General features: G+C 39.0%; 1 protein-coding gene across 1 annotated transcript in view; it reads right to left on the bottom strand.

Moving 5' to 3' along the window:
* Positions 1-23431, bottom strand: part of LOC140233518 (E3 ubiquitin-protein ligase MARCHF6-like) — a 193174-nt gene that overhangs the window by 87831 nt on the left and 81912 nt on the right. Inside the window, exons 7-10 of the mRNA XM_072313637.1 lie at positions 14382-14568; positions 12943-13089; positions 6736-6875; positions 4566-4709 (exon numbers count right to left, since the gene is read on the bottom strand). Coding sequence (XP_072169738.1) covers positions 4566-4709; positions 6736-6875; positions 12943-13089; positions 14382-14568 — 618 coding nt within the window. The remainder of the gene's footprint in view (positions 1-4565; positions 4710-6735; positions 6876-12942; positions 13090-14381; positions 14569-23431) is intronic.

The following is a 23431-nucleotide window of genomic DNA, read 5'->3' as shown; positions in this document are numbered from 1 at the left end:
TATAACATCTAATACATTTGCTTCACTTGTCACACGCAAGGTTATAAATTGCAGTTGTGCAGTTTTCCTTTTGCCACCTCTCGTTTCTCTTCCCTTTTCACTACGTTTGTTTTTGTTATACTGTAGGTGGGAATGTGTGTATTTACATAACACCAACTTGAGTGGGAATGAGAACTGAATTAATTAACTCTAGGCCAGGTGTATAGCGTCTCGCTAATCTCTTTGATATTTCAGGTTGTTGTTTGACCCAATAGCGGAGTTGTAGACAGGCTTTATGTTGCTGTAGAGGTATCTCGTGCCACATGAGTGGAAGGCATCACTCTTTAGTATTAGTAATGAACTTTTTCATGTCCCTCCCTGCCAATTATAGTGTTTGAAGGGGTGTGTGTAGTTCTGCCAAAGAAAAGGCAAAACTTTTATTTTCGTCACGGCTGTTTCTCTATACGTAGCCGTAGGTGATGCGTGTTGTTGGCAACTGGGCAGTGAAGAACAGAGTATCAGGCTATAATCCCCCCTGAGTTATACATGCTAAGCGTTCAATTTGATATATCTTTCTTTATGAAGTCAATCACTGCTGATGGAATTACAGAATTATGTTATTACACGTATCACTGAAAGTTTATAAGGCAAAGTTTATGCATTATGCAAGCAATGATGCATGAGTAATACCATTGATTTCAGAAGCGAAATTATGGTATGCCAGTATGCAAAGGTGTTATGGCTTTGGAATTGCTGAGACAGTAAACATAATATACTTAGTACTCCTTCCACTTCAAACTGTCCCCTTCGAATATGTGTCGGTCACGGGTGATCGTCATGATTTATCTTTCACGTATAAGCTTACGTTCCACACTCTTGGTTCGAGGAGACCTACTATAGTTACGTGGTTAAAGGCGATGTCTCTTTCGAGGGAGCCGTACGTCGGGCCCGTGAAGTTTCGAACCTCATAGGATGCAAAGTGAAAATTGCTTCTCTATTTTTTTTTCTTAAATTGAGGCAATGCCACTTGGTCCAGGTATAAATGACATTGTCATGTAAACACACACACTCGCTTTATTTCCCTTTGTTTTGTATTGGAGGTTTTATTGCTTTTACTGCTGGAAAATGTTACAGGCGTGTAGCTGTAAGAGATCTCCCAACTGATATTCTATAACTGACAACAAGATTAGATATAGCAATTTTGGTTATGCAAATAAGGGTCAAACTTCATATTTGAAAAGACCGATATTAAAGTCAAGATGATCTTTGAAACACTTTTTTGTCATGTTTCAATTCATTCGTGTCAAGGACGACATGGTACAGATACACTGTACTCGCACACACAGACACATGCACGGGATCTCCATCTGCTTTGCATGATAGAAACAATTTGATCTAAATTATGAAGGTACAAAAAATTTGACTTCACGAACATAATCGCAATATAACTTCAGGCCGCTATATTACATTGTTTTCGTTGTCGATCACAGGTAACCGATATCAGATGACCAACCAGCGTATCACCTAACTCGTCTTCAGTGACGAGTTTCATGTCTCGTCATGTTTTGTGTCTGCATGTCATAGCACGTGTGTATTTGTTGCTGTGGTTATCAGCGGGTTTGAAAACTGTGCATGGTTTAGTGTAATGCCCACATACAGGGCTTCATGTGTGGTTTGCATGGGCCAATACTGGCCACTGGCTAAGCGGAAGCACCACTTAAATGGGGGAAAACTTGTCTCCCGACCCCTCCCGATTAAGCGGTGAGCACTGTATTTCTGATTCAGAAACCGGTTTAAAAAAGAACGTTTAAAATTATGGGAGAGAAAATCAGAACAACATTCAGATGTATCCGATATATCAATCAAATGAGACAAATTTGGACCAACGTCAACAAAACGTTCATTAAGAATATTTGCTATTAAAACTTGATTGTATATCACATCATTTTCTTGCACTAAAAATTCTGGCAAATTACAATCAGTTTTTCCCAGAGTCTGATTAATAAATTTCCACACATGTTTCGAATTGCATTTAGTCTAAATTCATCATAATAATATTTTCTATTAGCTTGTTGAATGACAGGGTTCAAATGATTACGATATTGCTTGTAAAATAATTCATTACTCTTGTTTGGATCAATCTATACAATTTAAATAATCTCTTTTTCTTATTGCTTGAGTTCAGTATTGCACATGTGATCCAAGGCCTTTTAAACCCCTTTATCAACAGACCCCCTTTTTCTAAATGGCATATGTCCATTTGATATAAACAGAAACGGTCCAAAAATAATTCATAGGTAAGATTGGCATCGTTTAACTCAAGAACATCTGACCTGTCGGATTTTGATAAATCACCCATCAGTGATGTTAATGAAAAAGGTGTTATTTTCCGGAACAATACATTATACTTTTTACTATTTGAACTCGACATAACTAAAGAAGAAACAGAAAAAAAACAGATAATGATCACTTAAATCAGAGAGTAAGATACCAGAAATGAAATGATGGTCAGAAGAATTGATAGAATATTGTCTATAAGAGTAGCTGAACTACAACATACACGGGTTGGTTTACATATCAGGGGGGATAATGGTGCATCGCAGGCGCTTGTTAGCACCGATGTCCCGTGGCTCTCAGCCTCATCACATTTGCGATTTGCTTTGTTTAGATATTAATAGCTAACAATCATGCCATTCCAAAACTAGAAATGTTGCTACTGCGACTGGTATGCCTCCGCCATAATGCATGGTTCTCCTAATAGGTCTATAGCACAATGTCTTGACAATGTGTGATGACAGTTTCACAGAACTGGCAAAATATTAAAAAGGACAGGTTTGCCACAAATGTGCTGAATGTTCACTTTCCTTGAACTAGGTTCAACTGGATGAATGATTAAAATGTCAGAGTACAGGTATTTCAGGAATTGAGGATTTTTACTTGACTTTTGACCCTTTTATAAGTTTATGCATTGAGTAATTTTCAAGGTATGGAGAAAAAGTGTAATTTCAGTATCAACTTACAAAATATAATTCCCTAAACCTGGCCTTTGACCTTTGACCTCAAAGTTCCAAAGAGAATCACTGTTAGGTAGAACTTGCATAAATATGTAAGTTTCATGATGATACCTTGAGTTACTTTTGAGATATGGAGGAAGAAGTGCAATTTAGCACTTTCACTTGACTTTTTGACCTTTGACCTTTTGGCAAGAAACTTCCCACAGAATATATATGGTAATACATACATATATCAAGTTTCAAAAAAAGAAAATCCTTCAGGCATTGCATAAATATGAGGGAAGTAGTGACATTTTGAGTAGTTGACCTTGACCTTTGACCCCCTGACCTTTGACACATGACCCATGACCCCCAACTTCCCTAGATAATCACTGCCCGTCGGTACATGCATACATTCTAAGTTCCACGAAGATACCTTGAACCATTTGCGATATTGAGAAAAACGTGAAATTTCAACGTTTTTGACTTGACCTTTGACATCGTGACCCAGAACTCTCTCTGGAGAATCTTTATTTGGTAGTTCATATATACACTACGTTTCAAGAAAATATCTTCAAGCATTGCATGGACATGGGGGAAAAAGTGAAATTTTGAGCATTTGACCTTGACCTTTGACCTTGAGCATGTGCACCTAAAACTTGAGGCATAACTTCACCCACTCATACATATACATACCAAGTTTCATTAAGATACCTCAAACAGTTTCTTAGTTACGCTGTCCACAAAACTGATTATGGACGGAAGGACAGACGGACGGACAACCCGAAAAAATAATGCCTCCGGCACAATTTCGTGGCAGAGGCATAAAAAGTGACAAAGAAAATTGCTCAGGCAATGGATATACTGAGGCTGACGTCACGTTACATCCATTTTCTTTCCATGGTGAAATTATTTTCAGTCACATGAGAAGCTCTCGGCCAATGCTTATTCAAAAATTTCATGATGTAGGATATAGATTCAAATATTTGATGTAATATACAGTTCGACCTCGATTATCCGGCCTCCTTTTATCTGGAAATCTCTATTATCCGGACGCGTTCAAGCAGTGAAGGACTTTTTTTTTTTCATCAAATATTGAGAAAAAACAGTGACTTTCATGGATCTATTTCACTAATTTCATAAGATGTGCATGATAGGTTTCTCAATATCTAACGAGGTAAAACATGTATGATTTTCACATAAAGATATACTTTATTTTTGTGAAGAAGGGCTACAATTTTGCGCAGGCTAGCATAGATTACACCACCGTTGTGGGGTACGCTACCTACCTTGCTGCTAGTGCACTGGGACGGCAGCTTGGACGGCAGCTAAATACATTAACATTGTGTCTCCCATATCCGGCCAATTTGCTTTTCCGGATGAGCGCCGGTCCCGACATGGCTGGATAATCGAGGTCGAACTGTATTGTACCTTTAGCTTTCCTTGAACATGTTTTGACCAAAAAAAAAAAATGTGATATTAGAGATAAAATTTGATTTAAATTGATTTGAATTGAAATATGGACCTAAAATTTTGTCCAGTGTGCAAAAATATGTTTGCTGATAGAGGGCACTTCTTAAAAGTTTGACTCACCAATGAGCAGACATCCAACCACCAGCCACAGATCAGAGGGAAGACACCTATCTCCAGGACAACGAGGAGGAATACCTTGAGTACCACATAGCACAGACCAAAGAGACGGGCTGTCTGGAAGAATTTCAACAACTGACTGCAGATCTGAATATTGTAAATTTGTCAAGTGCCACATTTTTGTACATGTATTTAATATGAGCATTGATCATCTGCAGTCCCATGGTTATGATTTGAAGAGGGTATTGCATACACTGACTTGCATTCATTACTCAAATTAGTAGGATTAGTTATGATTCTCTTCTGTCAGTGACAAAATTGTTTTTTGATCACTTTACAGTGCATTTCACAAACAAAAAATGTCATTCATTTAGAATGGTTAAATATACAAGGAAGAGATACATGTAGGTGTAGAAAGCATCATGAATATCACCCTGCCAAGTATTTCTCAGGAACTCATGTATGTCATACATGAGACTTTGGGAAGAAAACAAAGAATGCATTTTCAACCACTTTGGGCGCAAACATAGGCTACATGTATAGGATTATAGCCAAAATAATTCATGAAATCATTGCAGTACTGCTGGGCACCAACAGTGTACAATATCCAGCAAGTTACGATAAACAATGCATGCATGTTACTCTGTTTTCGCTGGTGTTCAGAAAAAATTAACGAACGCATTTTATAAAATCTGATTTTGTTCATTATTATTTTACAGTGTATTTCACAAATGAAAAATGTACTTCTTCCAGAATGGTTCAGTATACGAGGAAGAGATAGGTGTAGAAATCATCACGAATATCACCCTGCCAAGTACTTCGCAAGAACGCATGTAACACATACATAGTGTAATATTATTTGTATGCAAAGAGATGTTCTAAGGAAAAAGTAAAGAAAGCATTTCAACCCCTATTTTTTTGGTCTTTTTTTCATCAATTCACAAAAAAATTCTTTTTTATTCTCTCTCGATAATAATAGTCCATACCTGTGTAATAACAACGCAAAGACTGCTCTTAAGTTTGATTGATTGGTACATGACTTCGTGCTTTATGTTTTTCTTTGTTTTTAATGCGTACGGTTATAACGAAGTTCCGCTTATAATGAAGTCATTTTGGCAGTCCCACAAACCTCGTTATAACAGAGTTTCACTGTAATTAGTTTTATTAAGTGTATGCATTGAGTAATCATCCAAGGTATGGATAAATAAATAAGGGGTGGAGGTGGTACCCCTGATTCTGTCATGAACAAACTTGAAACAGCAGTCATCAATATACTGACTCACTGTATTAACCCGTTGAGGACGAGTCCCGAGTATACTCGGGCAAGCGTCTATGGGAAATGCGTGTTGTAGCAAAATCAAACCGTCCTCAACGGGTTAACTTATAGCTCAATCACTTCTGGTTCTAGAGAAAGTCTTCAAAGATTCCTCACTGAGGGGTGGGTTCGGCCCCTGGGGGCCCCCCAGGTGGGGCATTTGATGGACTTGAGATTCTATCCCCCTAGTGATGCTAACTGCCAAGTGTGGTGAAAATTCATTATGGCATTTTCAAGAAAAAGATAAAAATTTACAATTTAGGCCCCAACGTAGGCCCCCCTGGGGCCCCCAGGTGGGGCATGGTGCCCATATGATGGGAATGAGATTCTATTCCCCGAGGGATGCTACCTGCCAAGATTAGTGAAAATTCATCATGGCATTTTCAAGAAAAAGATGAAAATGTACAATTTGGGCCCCATTAGGACCCCTCCCCTGTGTCCAAAGGGGAGTACCCCTGATTCCGTCACGAACAAACTTGAAACTACAGTCATCAATGTACCAACTCATAGTATTAACTTAGCTCTATCACTTCTGGTTCTAGAGAAGAAGATTTTCTAAGTTTCCTTAATTTTGGGGGGTTTGGGCCCCTCTGGGGGACCCCAAGTGGGGCGTGGTGCCCATTCGAACAAATTGAGATCCTATCCCACTAGGGATGCTCCCTGACAAGTTTGGTGAAAATTGGTCATGGAGTTCTCAAGAGGAAGATGAAAATGTAAAAAGTTTACGCACGACGGATGACGGACGCCGGATGAAGAGCGATCACAATAGCTCACTTGAGCCTTTGGCTCAGGTGAGCTAAACACCCAATAAGATGTTTATGACATTGTAATGGTAAGAACAGACATGTCAAAGGATACATGAAAGAGTACAAGGAAAACAGCTAAACAAATGTAGCCCAGCATGGTGGTGATGAGGCCTTCAAAATGAGTCCATCTGATTATCTCTTGCCAGCCTAGCAGAAGAGTGCTCAGTCCCCCAATGTGGTATGGACAGAAGGCTGAAACAAAAAATAAAAGAGCAGTTCTCAATCTGATACAGGACATCTTACTGTCCAGCTTGTAAAGGTCACACTTGTAATGCACTTACACTTTCAAGTTTTCTGCAAATTTGCTGTGGAATTGCAACCTATGCTGTGTGATGTAGAATACATGTATGCTTTCTTTCACTGGTTTAGTAATACAAATGTATGTATAGGTCATCTCTCAACGTATAATAAGCATTTGCTGTTTAATAAGTAAAACCTGACAAAATGTTCATCTAGGAGGGAATGGGACTTTAATTTAACAAGAGACCCGCGGGTCTAGCGCTCAACTGAGTATCGCAAGTTCACCTTTCACGCAGTCACTAATCTAAATCATTCACAGCTCTACTAAAATTTGACCAGGCATTCTCAAGTAGAAGATGAAAATGTACAATAAGGGCCCAAATTTTTTAAGATTCCTTAATTTGGGGGGGGGGGGGATTGGGGCCCCTGGGGCCCTCTGGGTGGGGCATGGTGCCCATTTTAATAAATTGAGATCCTGACCCCCTAGGGATGATACCTGCCAAGTTTGATGAAAATCCATCATGAGGTTTTCAGGAAGAAGATGAAAATGTACAATTCAGGCCCCCATTTGGACCTTCCCAACTCCCCCCCCCCCCCACCCCTAAAAGGGGCACCCCTGGATCTGCTATGAACAAACTTGAAACTACAGTCATTAATGTACTCACTCATAATATTATCTCAGCTCTGTAACTTCTGATTCTAAAGAAGTTTTTTAACGATTCCTTCATTTTGGGGGGTTTGGGCCCCCCCGGGGGCCCCCTGGGTGGGGCATGGTGCCCATTTTGACAATTGAGATCCTAACCCCCTAGGGATGTTATCTGCCAAGTTTGGTGCAAATGGGTCATGGGGTTCTCAAGAAGATGAAAATGTACAATTTAGGCCCCATTAGGACCCCTCCCCACCCCCTTCCCCTGGGTCCCAAGGGGGGCACCCCTGACTCTGTCATGAACAAACTTGAAACTACAGTCATCAATGTACTAACTCATAGTATTAACTTAGCTCTATCACTTCTGGTTCTAGAGAAGAAGATTTTTACAGATTCCTTAAATTTTTTTTTTTTTTTGGGGGGGGGGGGGGGGTTGGGCCCCCTTGGGGGCCCCCTGGGTGGGGCATGGTGCCCATTTTAACAAATTGAGTTCCTAATCCCCTAGGGATGCTACCTGCCAAGTTTGATGAAAATCGGTCTTGGGGTTTTCAAGAAGAACATGAAAATGTAAAAAGTTTACGCACGACGGACGACGCACGACGCACGACGGACGCCGGACAGACGCCGGACGAAGGGCGATCGCAATAGCTCACTGAGCCTTTGGCTCAGGTGAGCTAAAAATAGTATAGTTTATAGAAATCAAATGACATGTACCAGTAAATGAAGCAATCATATACAACTGCATGACCGATTGTAATCTCTTACTTTGGATATTAAACATGATTACCTGCATTTACATGCTTTTTAATTCATTTCTTAAACTTTGCCTCTTTTTCTTTTCTTTCTTTTAACAGTCGCTCATAACATTTAAAAATGGTAAAGCAGTTTGCTACAGCGCAATTTATATAGTGTTACATTTGTCACTTGAAAATTTGTCGGGTGGCTCTGAACGTCTGAAATTTGCATGATGACACATGACATTTTGTTGGTTGGTTATCGCCTTATCACTCCAAAACATTTTGACCATGATTATAGAGTTATTTATCTACAAGACTCAATTGTTGGTTTACAGAAGTGATCATCAATTCAGTGAAGATCATACAAATGAAGACATGAATTCATTTTATTAATTAGTGTACAACAACGTTGAGGTAAATGCACTTTTTTATTTTCATAGTTTAAACTAATTAACATAATCAAAACAAATATATTTTATACAATATCAATGCTCAGAAGATGCTCGTGAGTCAAATTTTTATACAAAGATTGCATACGGCAATCTTTACCTACCTAAACACAAGTTTTCTCAAGCTATAAGTTCCCCCTACAATGTATAATGGCATTCCGATAACTTTGATTGCGTGTTTTGAACTTGCACTGGGCTACTTTCATAACATCCATTACCTTTATACACTGTAGTTCATTCAATGAATGAGCCTTTCGGATTCATAACCAACATTCGTTATCATAACCACACAGTAACATACACTATGGCTACAATATTGGCAATTATTGCGTAGAATGACCGGGTAACAATTATCTTCATACATACAGGATACCTTATTAATGTTGATACGAAAATGACACATGGTTTGACTACTGCTTCAAGCGGATTGAAGTAAAAAGGAATGAAGCATACTTCTGATAATAATACTATGGTGCTCTACACTGTATAATGCATTTCACTGCATTTGGTACTGTTTGGTTGCGTTGCTTTATGGACGAATAATAAAAGGCAGATGGATACTATAGATGCTAACATACTATACTTGCATTCACAATGTTTTTGTAATAATGTTTACAATATGCAGTTAGAAACTGAACTTGTGCATCCTTTAAAGGGATATTATAATAACAAGCAAAAATTAAAGTATTGTATAGGGATTTGGATTAGCTTGGAAGACTAACAGTGCTAGGGCAATCGTTTGCAGCACAGTCAATCTGCAGCAATAGATATACTGGTATTTTGTTTTCACAAATTAAAAGTGAAGAATGAAGAAGTCAACTTTTAAACTTCATTAATTTTCTCGACTATTGAACTTTGTGAACATTAGTTGTAACCATATCTTCTAATTCACATTCTACAGTCGCACAACATAAGTTTCCATTCCAGTTTTGTGATTCATAATAATTTTGGAGATTACACTTTGACTGGATGAAAGATAATCTACGTCAGTTCACATTCTACATTATCTAAATTTTGTATTTACATCAAAGTATATGTGGTTCTGCATATTACTTGTATGCTTTGCTCAACTCGGTCACTTTTTTTTTTCTTCTCTCTAATGATCAAATCAATCCAGGGCAAAATATACTTACCTCAAGAAATTACATGTGACTTAAGCACAGCTTCTGGTAAATTTCCTCTTTTTTATTTATTTGACAAGCTTGTTCTTTATGCGGAATATCACAGGTAAGTATAATTCATTAAAGTTCAGTATGTTTGTCCTCATATGTAAGTTGTGTTCATTGTCCTGTATCTTCATTTAAAATGTCCTGTCCATTATCTGATTTTGACCATGAAAATATGGCGACTGTTTAAATGCGGAGTATGTACTCTTGGTAAACTTGATGTCTCCTCCTAGTAGACAAACAAATTCCTGGTTCACAATTATACTTGCCAAGTTTAATGACATTTGTCCATACAATTTTCAAGAAGATGAAAATGTGAAAAATGGCTCTGAATTTGGCCCCTACAAGGCCCCAAAAGGGGTGGGGGGGGGGGGGGAAACCCCTTTGATTTGTCATTCAAAAGCTTGATACTAACAGTGACTAATTAAGGTACTCATAGCACTAACTTAGCTCTGAAACTTCTTTTAGAAAATTTGAAAAGATTCCTTAATTTTGGAGCCTTTGGGGGCTCCCTTGCAGGCAGGGGGGCATTGTGCACACTTGAAGAAATGAGGATGTTACGTACCTGCCAAGTTTGGCAAAAATCCACCATAAGAAGAAGAAGAAGTTGAAATTGTCTAAAGCTTACGCATGACAGACGTGAAAGATCGCATTAGGTCACTTGGGTGAGCAAAAAAAATCATATAAATCAATGCTAAACACATTGTCCAATAAAAGCATAGTAAGAGGCAATCTCCCTTGGTGATTTGGTCTTATTTGAATAAAAAAAAAAGATATATACATGTATGTCCCATCGTCATAATAATAACAACTAGAAAAGCACTCTGAGAGCGCAGACCTCCACCAAGCAGCTATTTTCCGCCGATGATCTTGCTCTTCAGATCAGTGATTTCCACCCACTGAAAAATCGCCCGATTTCCCAATAATAGAAGCCTTTGTTACGTCATAAACTCTCAGATGCGTGGCGTGCCTTGCCCCAGCAGAAACTAGAGCATGCACTTTAGTGCGCGCATGAAAACCTCAAAACTGCGCAGCTTAAACTCCCAAGTTCATTGACCCTACCTGGCAAAGTTTCGAAAATCCTTCATAGAATCCATAAAAATTCCCGGATCACTACCAAAATTTAATCATCTGTTCCTTGTGTCATTCTCAACCTTTCCAGCAAGTTTCATCCAAATCCGTGCAAAACTTTATTTATCCGTGCAAAAAGTTATTTTGCACACGGACAAACAAACAAACAAACTAACAAACTAACAAACAAACCAACGGTAATGAAAACATACAAAACCTCCTCCCTTGGCGGAGGTAATAATACAATACATCTGTAATGTGCTTAATACAATGTTTCTAAGCGCATAGGGAAAAGATGAAAGGAAAGATGAACAAGAGACCCGCGGGTCTAGCGCTCACCCGAGTATCGCAGTTTCACCTTTCACGCAGTCACTAATCTAAATTACACAGAGCTCTACCAAAATTTGACCAGACATTCTCAAGTAGAAGATGAACATGTACAATTAGGGCCAAAATTTGGACCCCCACTCATAGTATCAATTTTAGCTCTATCACTTCTGGTTCTAGAGAAGAACACTTTTTTAAAGATTCCTTATTATGGGGGATGGGGGGGGGGGGGCAGGAGCATGGTGCCCATTTTAACAAATTGAGATTCTAACCCCCTAGGGATGTTACCTGCCAAGTTTGGCAGACATCCATCATGAGGTTTTCAAGAAAAGATGAAAATGTAAGATTTAGGCCCATATTTGGACCTCCCCACCCCTCCCCCTGCCCGCAAGGGGGCACCCCTGAATCTACTATCAAACAAACTTGAAAGAACAGTAATTAATGTACTAACTCATAGTATCAACTTAGCTCTATCACTTTTGATTCTAGAGAAGATTTTTAAAGTTTCCTTAAGTTTGGGAGGTTTGGGTCCCTTGGGGCCCTCCAGATGGGACACAGTGCCCATTTGAACACATTGAGATCCTACATCCCAAGGGATGCTACCTGCCAAGTTTGGTGAAAATGGGTCATGAGGTTCTCAAGAAGAAGATGAAAATGTACAATTAAAGCCCCATTAGGACCCCTCCCCACCCCCCTCCCCTGGGTCCCAAGGGGGGGGGGGGGGGAGGGCACCCCTGATTCCGCCATTAACAAACTTGAAACTACAGTTATCAATGTACTTACTCATAGTATTAACTTAGCTCTATCACTGCTGGTTCTAGAGAAAAAGATTTTTAAAGACATCTTAATTTTGGGGGGTTTGGGCCCCCCTGGGGACCCCCTGGGTGGGGCATGGTGCCCATTTTAACAAATTGAGGTCCTAACTCCCTAGGGATGCTACCTGCCAGGTTTGGTGAAAATCCATCATGAGGTTTTCAAGAAGATGATGAAATTGTACAATTTAGGCCCCATTTGGACCTCCCCGACTCCTCCGCCCCAAGGGGGGCACCCCTGGATCTGACATGAACAAACTTGGAACTTCAACCATTAATGTACTAACTCATAGTATTAACTTAGCTCTATCACTTCTGGTTCTAGAGAAGAAGATTTTTAAAGTTCCTTAATTTTGGGGCCCCCTGGGTGGGGCATGGTGCCCATTTTAACAAATTGAGATCCCAACCCCCTAGGGATGCTACCTGCCAAGTTTGGTGAAAATCGGTCTTGGGGTTTTCAAGAAGAAGATGAAAATGTAAAAAGTTTACGCATGACGGACGACGCACGACGGAAGCCGGACGAAGAGCGATCGCAATAGCTCACTTGAGCCTTCGGCTCAGGTGAGCTAAAAATGAGGGAAAACACAGAGGTCAAAACACAAGTAAGGATAACATAACATAAATCAATGTGTCATGCTATGTGTAGTTGGTGTAACACTATATAAAACACACCAATCTTGACAATTGCACATCCTCTATAGATAACATACAGCCAATGAGTAATGCCAATTCCCCAAGAGGCATATTGATATCATGCTTTGTCAATAGTGAGTGACTCTATTGACTGGGCTGATTATTTGCCCCAACCTACCAAAGAGGAAGATAAAGAGGGCATTGAGGACAGTGACCCAGTAGACGTGTTCCAAGAAAACCAGAGAGCCATCCAGTCCAAGGAGTTCTTCCCAAGTCAAGGCCTCAGCAGCTCGGTCCCACTCAAGGGCATTCCAGTTGATGTCATCTGTATATAAGATTGTTTGTTTTGAACTCAATCATGCAAATTTTCTTGTGGGAAGACTAACAACCTGTCGGGGATGCTTGTACAGGGGAATCCCGTTATAGCGAGATCGTTGGTTCCGCATGATTTTTCTCATTATATACAGATTCTCGCTGTATCCGAACACTTGCGGAATGTACACTCTATATAACATGCTCTGTTAAAATTGGGTTACATGCATAAATAATATGATGTCATATTGATGAACAGATATCAAAAACAAGAAATGCGACAGGAAAATGCAAGAGCATTCTCGCGATTATTAATTTTTTTTTCTCGACGCTTGTTATCGAATATTTCAGATTTGACAAATCATATAAACATGTCATAGATGAGGCCTGCCTTTTGTTATCCCCATGCTGATCAATCTGCACATCTGAGAAGAGAGACAGATGAAGCAAAGTTTATGCAACTTAAGGCAAGGTCATCGCGCTATCGCGCGTAACTCGTGTGGATGAAAGCTGTAGGTAAAATCTGAATTTATCTTTCATTCTATGACAAATTATTGATATAAACCATGTGTATTATGGTGAAATTTTACACCACATTTTATACTCGTTTTTTATTTCCTCCAAGGAAACCGTGCCCGACATCCTATTCACTCTCTTGCTATTACTTTACAGTGTGATGAGCAAAATGCTTGCTAATTTTACTGCAAGAGCGCCATGTGCTTCGAGCTTACTATTTGTTGCAATGCATCAGGTTGAATGCATGCTTTGTGTGAATGTTTTACCCGACGAGATTGATGGGTGAATGCTGTTTACGAAAACAAAAACCACTACCGAAAAGTTGTCATTATATCCGCACATTCGTCTTTGTTTTTCTTTGTTTTAAGCCTGAAAATTATTTCTCAATGACTGGAACTCAAAATCTCCATAGGCTAACACGCAAATTTATTTGGGACCGGACGATTTATCTCGTTATAAGCGGATTCTCGTATATCTATTCACCTGCAGAAACTCACACATACTGAAGACAACATATCACAACCCTTATTTTACAATACTAACCCGTAATCCAATGATACTCAGTAGCAGAGTCTGCTTATTTTTGTATGTCTTTGGCTTACAGGTTGTTCGCACATCCTAGCCCTCTTCTAATATGTAGTGTAATTCTTCTGGTCTCTGCCAACTACTTACGGGTACAACTTTTCCCGACACTAATTTAATGTCTCCTTGTCGTTTCCTTGCAATCTTTGTCTGCACCCCCCCCCCCCAAAAAAAAGAAATTCACTACACTATCCACTACACAATTACCATGTCCTGCATTGTCCTCAGCTTGGTTGTTGAGTGGCTGTTCAGCTTCATGCACCCCCTCACCAGCAACACCTGCCCCTCCGCCTTCATCCACAATTGCTCCTCTCCCATCTTCTCTCTCTGCTGCCCGGTCTCCTTGCCTCCCAGCATTGATAGCTGCCCCATGCCTCTGCCGTACACCATGAACCTGCAAGGACACATGCAATAAAAATATATCTTCCATCAGCCTTGCTCATTAGCTCATTTACTGTTGTTATTCACAGCAGCTGTAAATTATCAATTTTGGTTGCTTGAATATTTTTCACAGCTTATCTAGAAGTGTGTGCAATTCTTATTTTTTAATGAGGAAAGGGAGCAGCATTCATCTGCAAGGAAATTGTATGGTGTCTTGAAACAGAGAAACAGGCTCAGGGGAGGTAATATAGTTGACTTTACAAGTGAAATGGCAAACTGCCCTCTGACATCCATTCCATGTTGACTTTTACTGAATAGATGAGAAAAGGTTTATATGTTGTAAATCATGAATTCTGGACTATCTCACATGTGTACATTTCAGATTTTTTATAATTTGAAGACATGCTATTCACAGGGTAAAACCTATTGTATTTAACCTATTGTATCGAAATCTTTCTTTTTTCCACCTATTCTTCTCTATTTCTGGACAATTTTCCCTATTGCTTATAGCTCTCCAAATTTGAACGCATGTGGCGCTCTAATTCTTTTACCTTTAATTCTTGGGATATAAACTTCCAGTTATGAACATATATGTGTAAATGTACGCTTTTATGCACATTGAATGCTGAAGTACTAGCTAGTATTCATAGACTGTACTGAATTCTGTCTTATAATCTAGCGAGTTATTTTCTAATCTGTAACTTTACATTTGATAAATGGGATTCTTCTGCAAAGCAGCCCAATGCTGGGCTGATGATGCCAAATGATGAAATTATGGAAAATATCCATAGATGAAGGATGTGACATGGGTGAAGTTCCCAACAGACAAAGTTTAGCAGAGAGCATGTAAAAATCTGCTTTGCAGGAAAGACCACTTCGACTTCAAAAGTCAAACTCGCATATTTGTTTGAGACATTTCCAGAAAGGAATATACAATCAAAGATCCTACACTAAGTAGCAACTTTGGTACAATTTTCTTGAACCACAAAACCGAAGTATACGTCCTAAAAGCAATTGATCAGATATCAGTATTGCGAGGTGATATCGGCTATATGTGATAGGGAGAATTGTGCGAACTACATGTAAATAAGTTAATGATATCTTTATCTAATAACAAAAACATTTCCATGATCATGCCACATGTTGATATCTAATGACAAAACTTTTCATTATGATCACTCATGGATGACATCATCAAGGCCTTATTTTGAGATATTTTGCTTCGGTCAAATGTTTGATTATATCATCATAACTATACATCATTGTTGTGATATGTGCCACATGGGTCCGTTTTTGTTTCTTTCTCTCCCTTCTCCTTTTCTTCAGTTCGCCGAGTCCTCATGCATATCAGTTTAGGAGATGCCTGTAACCATGAGTAAAACATCTTAGTTTAGTGAGTAATCCTGTGGATTTGCCTAAATTTAATGAAATATGACCGCTTGGACTCGCAATGCATACATGTATGTATACAGCAACAACTTAACCAACAGACACAGGCGACTCTTGATTCCACTGCACTTCCCACCTCCCTATACCTTGTCATAAGGAACAATGGTGTCAAACAGCAACTGATCTTACTATCACCTGGACTTTCAACATTTTAGTTTTGTGAGGAATCATCTATATTTGCAGAAATGTGATGAAATACGGCTGCTTGTTGCTTCATTTGAGCTTACGTGTGATACATGTACAGCGATATTCTGTTTCTAAAGGCCAGGTCCCACTGGGGAGAGGATAAATTGTGCATGAATTGTGTATACAAATTTCGGGTGTTCATTGTCGGCTGCAATAAAATTGGCCAAAAATGACAAATTTCTTAGTAGAAATTACAGCATTTTAATAACGTATAGTGAATACATAATGAATAAAAAGCGTGATACATGTACAGCGATATTCTGTTTCTAAAGGCCGGGTCCCACTGGGGAGAGGATAAATTGTGCATGAATTGCATACACAAATTTCGGGCGTTCGTTGTCGGCTGCAATAAAATTGGCCAAAAATGACAAATTTATTAGTAGAAATTACGGACATTTTGATAATGTATAGTGAAAACATAACAAATAAAAAGTGGATATTTCACAAATAAAAGCGAATATGATTGCGGATGCTCTCCAATGAGGGGTACAATTATAAGATAGTTACAAAGTAAATAGTACAAAGTAATAATGCAAAATAAAAGAAAGTGTTTGTTAATTTTGATTTCTGTGTCTCTTTTTGTGACTTCTTAATCAGACCTATATTAATGAAAGAATAAATTTTGAACTTGATATAAAAGTGATGCAAATAAATCTTAGCCGTATTCCAAACCTGATTTTTGATTGGCTTACGAAAGGTACAGATAAAGCAAAAGTGCTTCCTTTTTGTGACGTCATGACATATTGCGCAGCTCCCAAAGCAGCCAAATGTTTCTCTTTTGTGCGAGGAAGTGTCTATGGAGATTTGCGTGTTAAAAGGACAATATTTCTTTTTAACACACGAAAATATATAGAATCATCACTGAGTGACCCTTGATCCATCCACCGCACATTATGTCCATGGAGGGCAAGAAAAAAAAAGCTGCAATTTCTCAGACAGAGAAAGGTTAGTAATAATAGACGAATATGAGAAAAATGAATGTATCCTAAAACCCAGACTCGGATCGACAGTAACGGTAGCGGACAAGCATGCAGTGTGGGCCAGTATAACGGAAAAAATAAATGATGAAAATCCGGCTGTCCACAGGACAATTGATCAAATAAGAAAGTAGTGGAGCAACATGGCAAAGGACATGAAAAGAAATCTGTCAGAAGAAAGAAAACATATTGTAAAGACAGGTAAGTCAACATTTCACTAATATGTTTCATTTATTTCTTGTCTACTTCTTGAAACGTAAACTGCAGTGATGAAGAAATAGGGGAAAAATGTCGAACGTAGCTGGCGCTGCACGACCAAGTTTCGACTACTAGATCTAGTAGTCGGAGTGTCGTCTTAGTTCTGTGCGGCATTCCAGGATTGCGTCGTGCATGCATGCATGCAGCGCATGCTGCGCATTTCATGATCAATAGAATACGATATGCATTTGCTAGCATGCTTTGTACGTGTACGTGTGTGTGTGTACGAACGAGGGTGCTTGTAGAAGACACTGGATTAGATCTATATTTTATCTACTGAGATGCCACATTTGACGCGTCGTGAAAATGGCAGTGAACACTTCAGCTTTACCGAATAAAGCTAAGTTAAATGCTTATGCTTGGATAAAATTTTTGTCTGTCTTTTTGCTAGTTTAGTATGTGAAAATTACGTTAGCTTAGTGGTCTACTGTTTAGAGTGAAACCTAACGTTAGACATGATACTACTAACGTAGGCTGTCCATGCCAGCATCGTTTGTACAACATTGTACCAGGTTGAATCGTAGCTAGCTGTGTTACTACGGCCATGAAGCAGATGTGTGGACATTTTTTTAAATTCAGTGTGTGACTGCACTTGACTGAAAGACTTGTATTCTGACTGTCGGGGATAAGTTTTCTATGTCCCGCGAAGATAAGGAGGAGAGCCGTATAAATATCAAAAGGAAAATGATAAATGATAAAGAGAAAAACTATTCCGGATAGACGGATTTTTCTGTCTACGATTGCATGTGAATTGCATAAATTTACGTATCTATACAGCTGTACTAATATAGTATGGTTGGACCTACTACTCATCGACCGCGTAATTTTTATTTGCTTGATAAGAAAATTTAACACTGAAATTCACGTAAAAACTTGACCTACACGATTGAGAAAGTCCAGCACTATCAAATGCCGTTGTTCCCTTTTCAATTTGAAGTTTCAGTGCAAAAATATCGCTGTTGAACTTGCCTGGCCTCTTTTCAGCTCCCCGCGGTGCCGCTCCTTTTTTAGATAGACCGCTGTTTTTGCATTGACAATGCACACAAACCGAGTTGTATTGAACACCTGTTGTATGAAGCTTTTTAGAAAATGCATTGACATTACATTACGTTAAAATATTCCTTCGAAATTTTGTCCTTGATTAAACCCATTACTGAACAGTGAATTTTCGCGTTTTCCCATTTTTATGTGCTCTGCGCACAGTGCAGTGCGTACTAAGCGTTCTGTGCGCCAAAACTACACGGTCGGTTTCAAAAAGGGTGGTCGATGTGTAGTAGAGCTACCATACTACCTGTGCTGTACATGAGGAACATACTTTGTGAGGTTCTGCTAACATAATGTCATGTAGGACTAAGATTTCTGCATTGTTTTGGCATATAGAACCGGAAACTAGATATGGTATAGGATCGACACCATTAGTTTCTATAATAATTCCTTATGGTAAAACTAAAAATGGCAAGTCATCAAGATCAATATATACTCTGTAAGTTATTCTCTAACTAGTTAGAACTCTATGTTAAAGTGAAGAAAGGAAAACATTTGTGTGTGTGTGTGTGCGCGCGCATGCATTTTCACAATAGGCTCCAGGCTAAGTAAGAGAAAGACTGTAAGAATCAATTTGTAGTAAATTTTTAGTCATTTACTACATATTGCATTGGAGACTTTAACAACAAAGAAAAGTAGAAATTACGCGGTGCGTAATATATGTCCCCGCCGGAAGTAGCATTTTGTAACAAAATGTGCAATATAGGTAAAAAAATCAAGGTCAAAGGTCAAAGAAGTCAAAGGTCAAAATTCTGTGTAGAAGTTTTGAAGCCCTCACCTAGTGCCATCAAATAAAGCAAATGGAATCGAAATTGGGTTAGAAATGGCGAAGGAGTAGCATTTTGTAGCCAATGTACAATATAGGTCAAAAATCAAGGTCAAAGGTCAAAGAAGACAAAGGTCAAAATTCTGTGTAGAAGTTTTGAAGCCCTCACCTAGTGCCATCACATAAAGCAAACGGAATCGAAATCGGGTTAGAAATGGCGAAGGAGTAGCATTTTGTAGCAAAATGCACAATATAGGTAAAAAATCAAGGTCAAAGGTCACAACTGAAATTTTGTGTAGAAGTTTTAAAGCTCCCATGTAGTGCTATCATATAAAGCAAACAGAATCAAAATTGGCTCATAAATGACAGAGAAGTAGCAAATTGAACATTTTGATCACACACGGACGCACACACGGACGGACGGACGCACGGACGCTACGACGCACGGACGGACACACGGACACACACACGTACGGAGCCCGTTTCACAGTCCCCTGCTCGAACTCGTTCGGCGGGGACAATAAGTGACAAACCTATAAATTATTGTTTAGATATTTCTTTTTCTTTCATTTGAGGTGGTGGTCCCCCGCATAAAGGCTTGGATAGCATTGATGCAAGGTTGCTTTCAATAATCGGGGAAGACTCTCCTACCATCATTGGAATCGACGGTGGCGCAGATTCTCTTAACAGGTTAGTAATAGGTCCTAGTTTGTTCTTTTAGGGCATACAGAAAAGGTGAAAACAGTGGTAGACCCATGATTTTGGAAGAGGGGCCAAAACTGATTGGAGAGACAGAAAGTGGAAAAGCAGATTTAGAGGCTACGGTTTGGCAAGTAAACTTTTCTACCATTGTGCCTTGTCCCCTTGTTATTTTTTTGGTCCTGAAGAAAGGCGGTTGCAGAACTATTGTCAAGAAATGCCATACAACATCAATGCAACATTTATGCATTTTGAAGAGAAATGGACATGTATGACCTATTTTCTGTTGTACCGATAGTAAACTATTGTGTTAAAGTTACTATAAAAGATAGTAAAAAAAAAAAAAAAAATCTGTTAATACAGCTGTATATCAAATAGATTACGAAATGGATGTCTGTCATGAAGGACACAGAGAAGTGTGAACTTCCGTGCAGTCTTTACTCCATAAATTTTTTGATGACTTGTTAATCGATTTTCCGCTGTACTCTGTGCGCATTAACTTAAAAAAGAGACTCATGTATACATATTGTATATTGTCTGTATCATTAAAATGGGTAAAAAAAAGAAGAGTGTGCATAACAACCCTTCGAGCACTTGTCTCGGTGAAACAAAATTCTTATCATACAGTTATATTTTCAGCAATGAGATTTTTTTTTAAAACTATAAATCTTCAATGGAAAGTTAAAGAAGCTACAATTTTAAGAAAAATTCAAAGTTATTCCATGTTAAAAACAAGTTTTGAAATTGCCGAGTCGATTTCCTTTTAGAATAAGTATGCTCTTTCTTCGTTTAATAAAGTTTGTCATTATCTTACAAAACAAGGATAAAAATCGAAAGCCTCGTCTCACCCAAAACTATATAAGCCCTTCATGCAAGTTACAATCTTATGTCCAGAGCATTCACATGTCAGATGTCCCTAATTGCATCCATGAAATGTTTCTCGTCCTTCCACCCAATCATAGTGATGTGTAATCAGCAGAGTGTTTTAAAGTGTTGGGGTCTAAGACTTTTATAAAGTACTAGCAGCACCCGTGGAAATCCACGGGTCTGAGGACCTCATATTTTTTTAATTTATTCATATTTCTTTCGCCCCGTTTTATTAGTTAAAAAGATAGAACTTCCCGTTTTTTTTTTTTTTTATACACGAGTCCTCTCTGGCCCCCACAGACACACGTCTTTTCTCTTTAGTCGAAGCTTGAAAGTAGCTTACATTGTATATGTCATGATTCATACTTCTTTTACCACATTTTCATTGAAAAAAATGATTTTCCCACCGAATGCAATTAGCATCTAATTAAGTGAGTTGTCGTCCGTTCCTAATGTTGATACACTTGCTTGATCGATCACTACACACGCATAAACATACACACACACACACCTTTTTGGTTCATATAAAAAGATGCAAATAAGTTATATCATCATTTATATTTTTTTCCCCACGTTTTCATTTGAAAAAAAAACCCGTCTGTGCCCCTTCCACCCGATGACAATCTCATCTGAGGATTATGACTTGTTCCTGAAATGCATTTGATGGATCATTCATCGTCGTTTTTCCTCTCTCTCTGTCTTTCTTTCTGATGTTCTTTAATTCCCTCTCGAGAACATGTCTATAAATCAGACTTTTCATCAACCCACCCGCTCATGTGACTCGGACTTTTGTTGTATTTTTTTACTTCATTCTTTTATATATTTCATATCTGTTTGTTTTCATAAAAAATTGTGCTGTTTGTGTGTTTATACTTTATAGAATTGCCACTGGAAGTGCGCTAACTATCCCACTACTCAGTTGTACAAGATACAAATAGAGCGTGAGAGAGGGTGAGGAAGAGAGAGTTAGACAAATTTCCAGAGAATGTTTTCTGTCCTCTTTCCCTGTCTTTGTTTTGTTCTTTTCTGATAGCATTTTTCCCCCTTTCGAGAACATGTGTCTGCATCAACGAAATAAGGCCTTTCAGAAAATGACCTGACAATCAAACCCTGACTGTCGTTGGTTTTTTTTTTTTTGACTTCAATAATTTTTATTTATCTATTTTCTATTTCCTTATTTTTCGTGTTTTGTTTTGTATTGTCATTTTTTTTTACCCCCTATGTGGAGGAATAGGGCCGAGAGGGTCTGGATGTGCATTAAAAAAACAACACACACACATAAAAAGAGTTCAAAAGTATTTTATAAGGAGGAATAATTATTTTAGGGAAGGGAAGATAAAAAAAAAAGTTGATTCGTCCATATGTCCGACGTGTGACACGTGGAGTCGTCTCACACCTCCCGTGTGTATGTATTCATACAATGTTACTGTAAGTACTGGTATACAGTTTCCATACGGAGCACGCAGGCGAATCATCGAGTAAAATCTCGCAATCTCAGATCATGCGTACACAGACAGCTGTACTGACCAACACCACGATTCGAATGCTCGTCACTGCAACATTTATATATTTAGTGAAGAATTCTGTGGATTAGTTTAAAATTTTATAAAATACCAACGCTTACGTTAGAATCGCAATTCATGTCCAGTATATACAGCAACTTTCTCACCGGCTGACCCAGGCTGCTCTTTCCACGTAAACTACGCAGCATACTATAGGGCTTCCAAAGTATTGTGAACACTGATGGACTCGTCTATTCGGATTATGCAGCGGCGTGATCATTATTGCAATCCCTTTCATGAAAGGCAAACACATTGTAGCCATACAGCAGTCTGTACAATAACATCCGATGTGAGAGTAAACTCAATGATTCACCCGAGGTGCAGAGGATCCTGCATTTGTGCGAAATAAAGCATTCGCGAACGTATCATGATACACAACGTAATTACAGGCCACGCCACTCTCTGCGAAAATCTCTTTGACCGTACCCATGCATAGCGCGTGTATTAATCCATTGTCTCCGCGAACGATCAGCTGGGCGAGAGAGAGAAAAGCCCACTGTGCGACAACAGAACTCCACGCATATAAATGGCCTATCGCCCATGGCAAAATAGGCAAGCTCCCGTGTATACAATGTAGTACCGTGCGTACGGCTCTCTGCGAGCAATCAGCTGGACGATCGTGTGTGTATGTGTGTGTGTCCACGAAAGATGATCTAGAGCTTTCGCTGCACCCTATTATCCCTCTGAAACAGGGGTCCAGCGCATATTTTGTTTTTCTTTGTTTTTTGCGCCGCTCTTGACGTCGACACGGAGGCAGAGCGTGGACGAAACCCGGACGGGGAATAGAGGACACCATCTTGCTGCCGGCGGCACCGGTCTCGGGGGCCCGGAGCCTACGGCTTCGGAGGAGATAGCCTCACAAAAAAAGCATGGGAAGGCATGGGGGCGATCCTTACGCGAGTATAATATAGATGCTCTCATATGCTCCTCCCTTGATTGTAATGAATTCACACTGCATCAACCATGAATCAAGTACACTCTCTGACTCTAAGGATATTTCATGTCAGATATACGTGCACATAAACCTTTTCACATACTGTCTCTTATGCAAGACAAAATTAGAAACTA

This window comes from Diadema setosum, chromosome 9 (genome assembly GCF_964275005.1).
Source record: "Diadema setosum chromosome 9, eeDiaSeto1, whole genome shotgun sequence".
In the NCBI taxonomy this organism is placed as follows: domain Eukaryota; kingdom Metazoa; phylum Echinodermata; class Echinoidea; order Diadematoida; family Diadematidae; genus Diadema; species Diadema setosum.
This window is presented reverse-complemented; position numbering and strand designations above follow the sequence as displayed.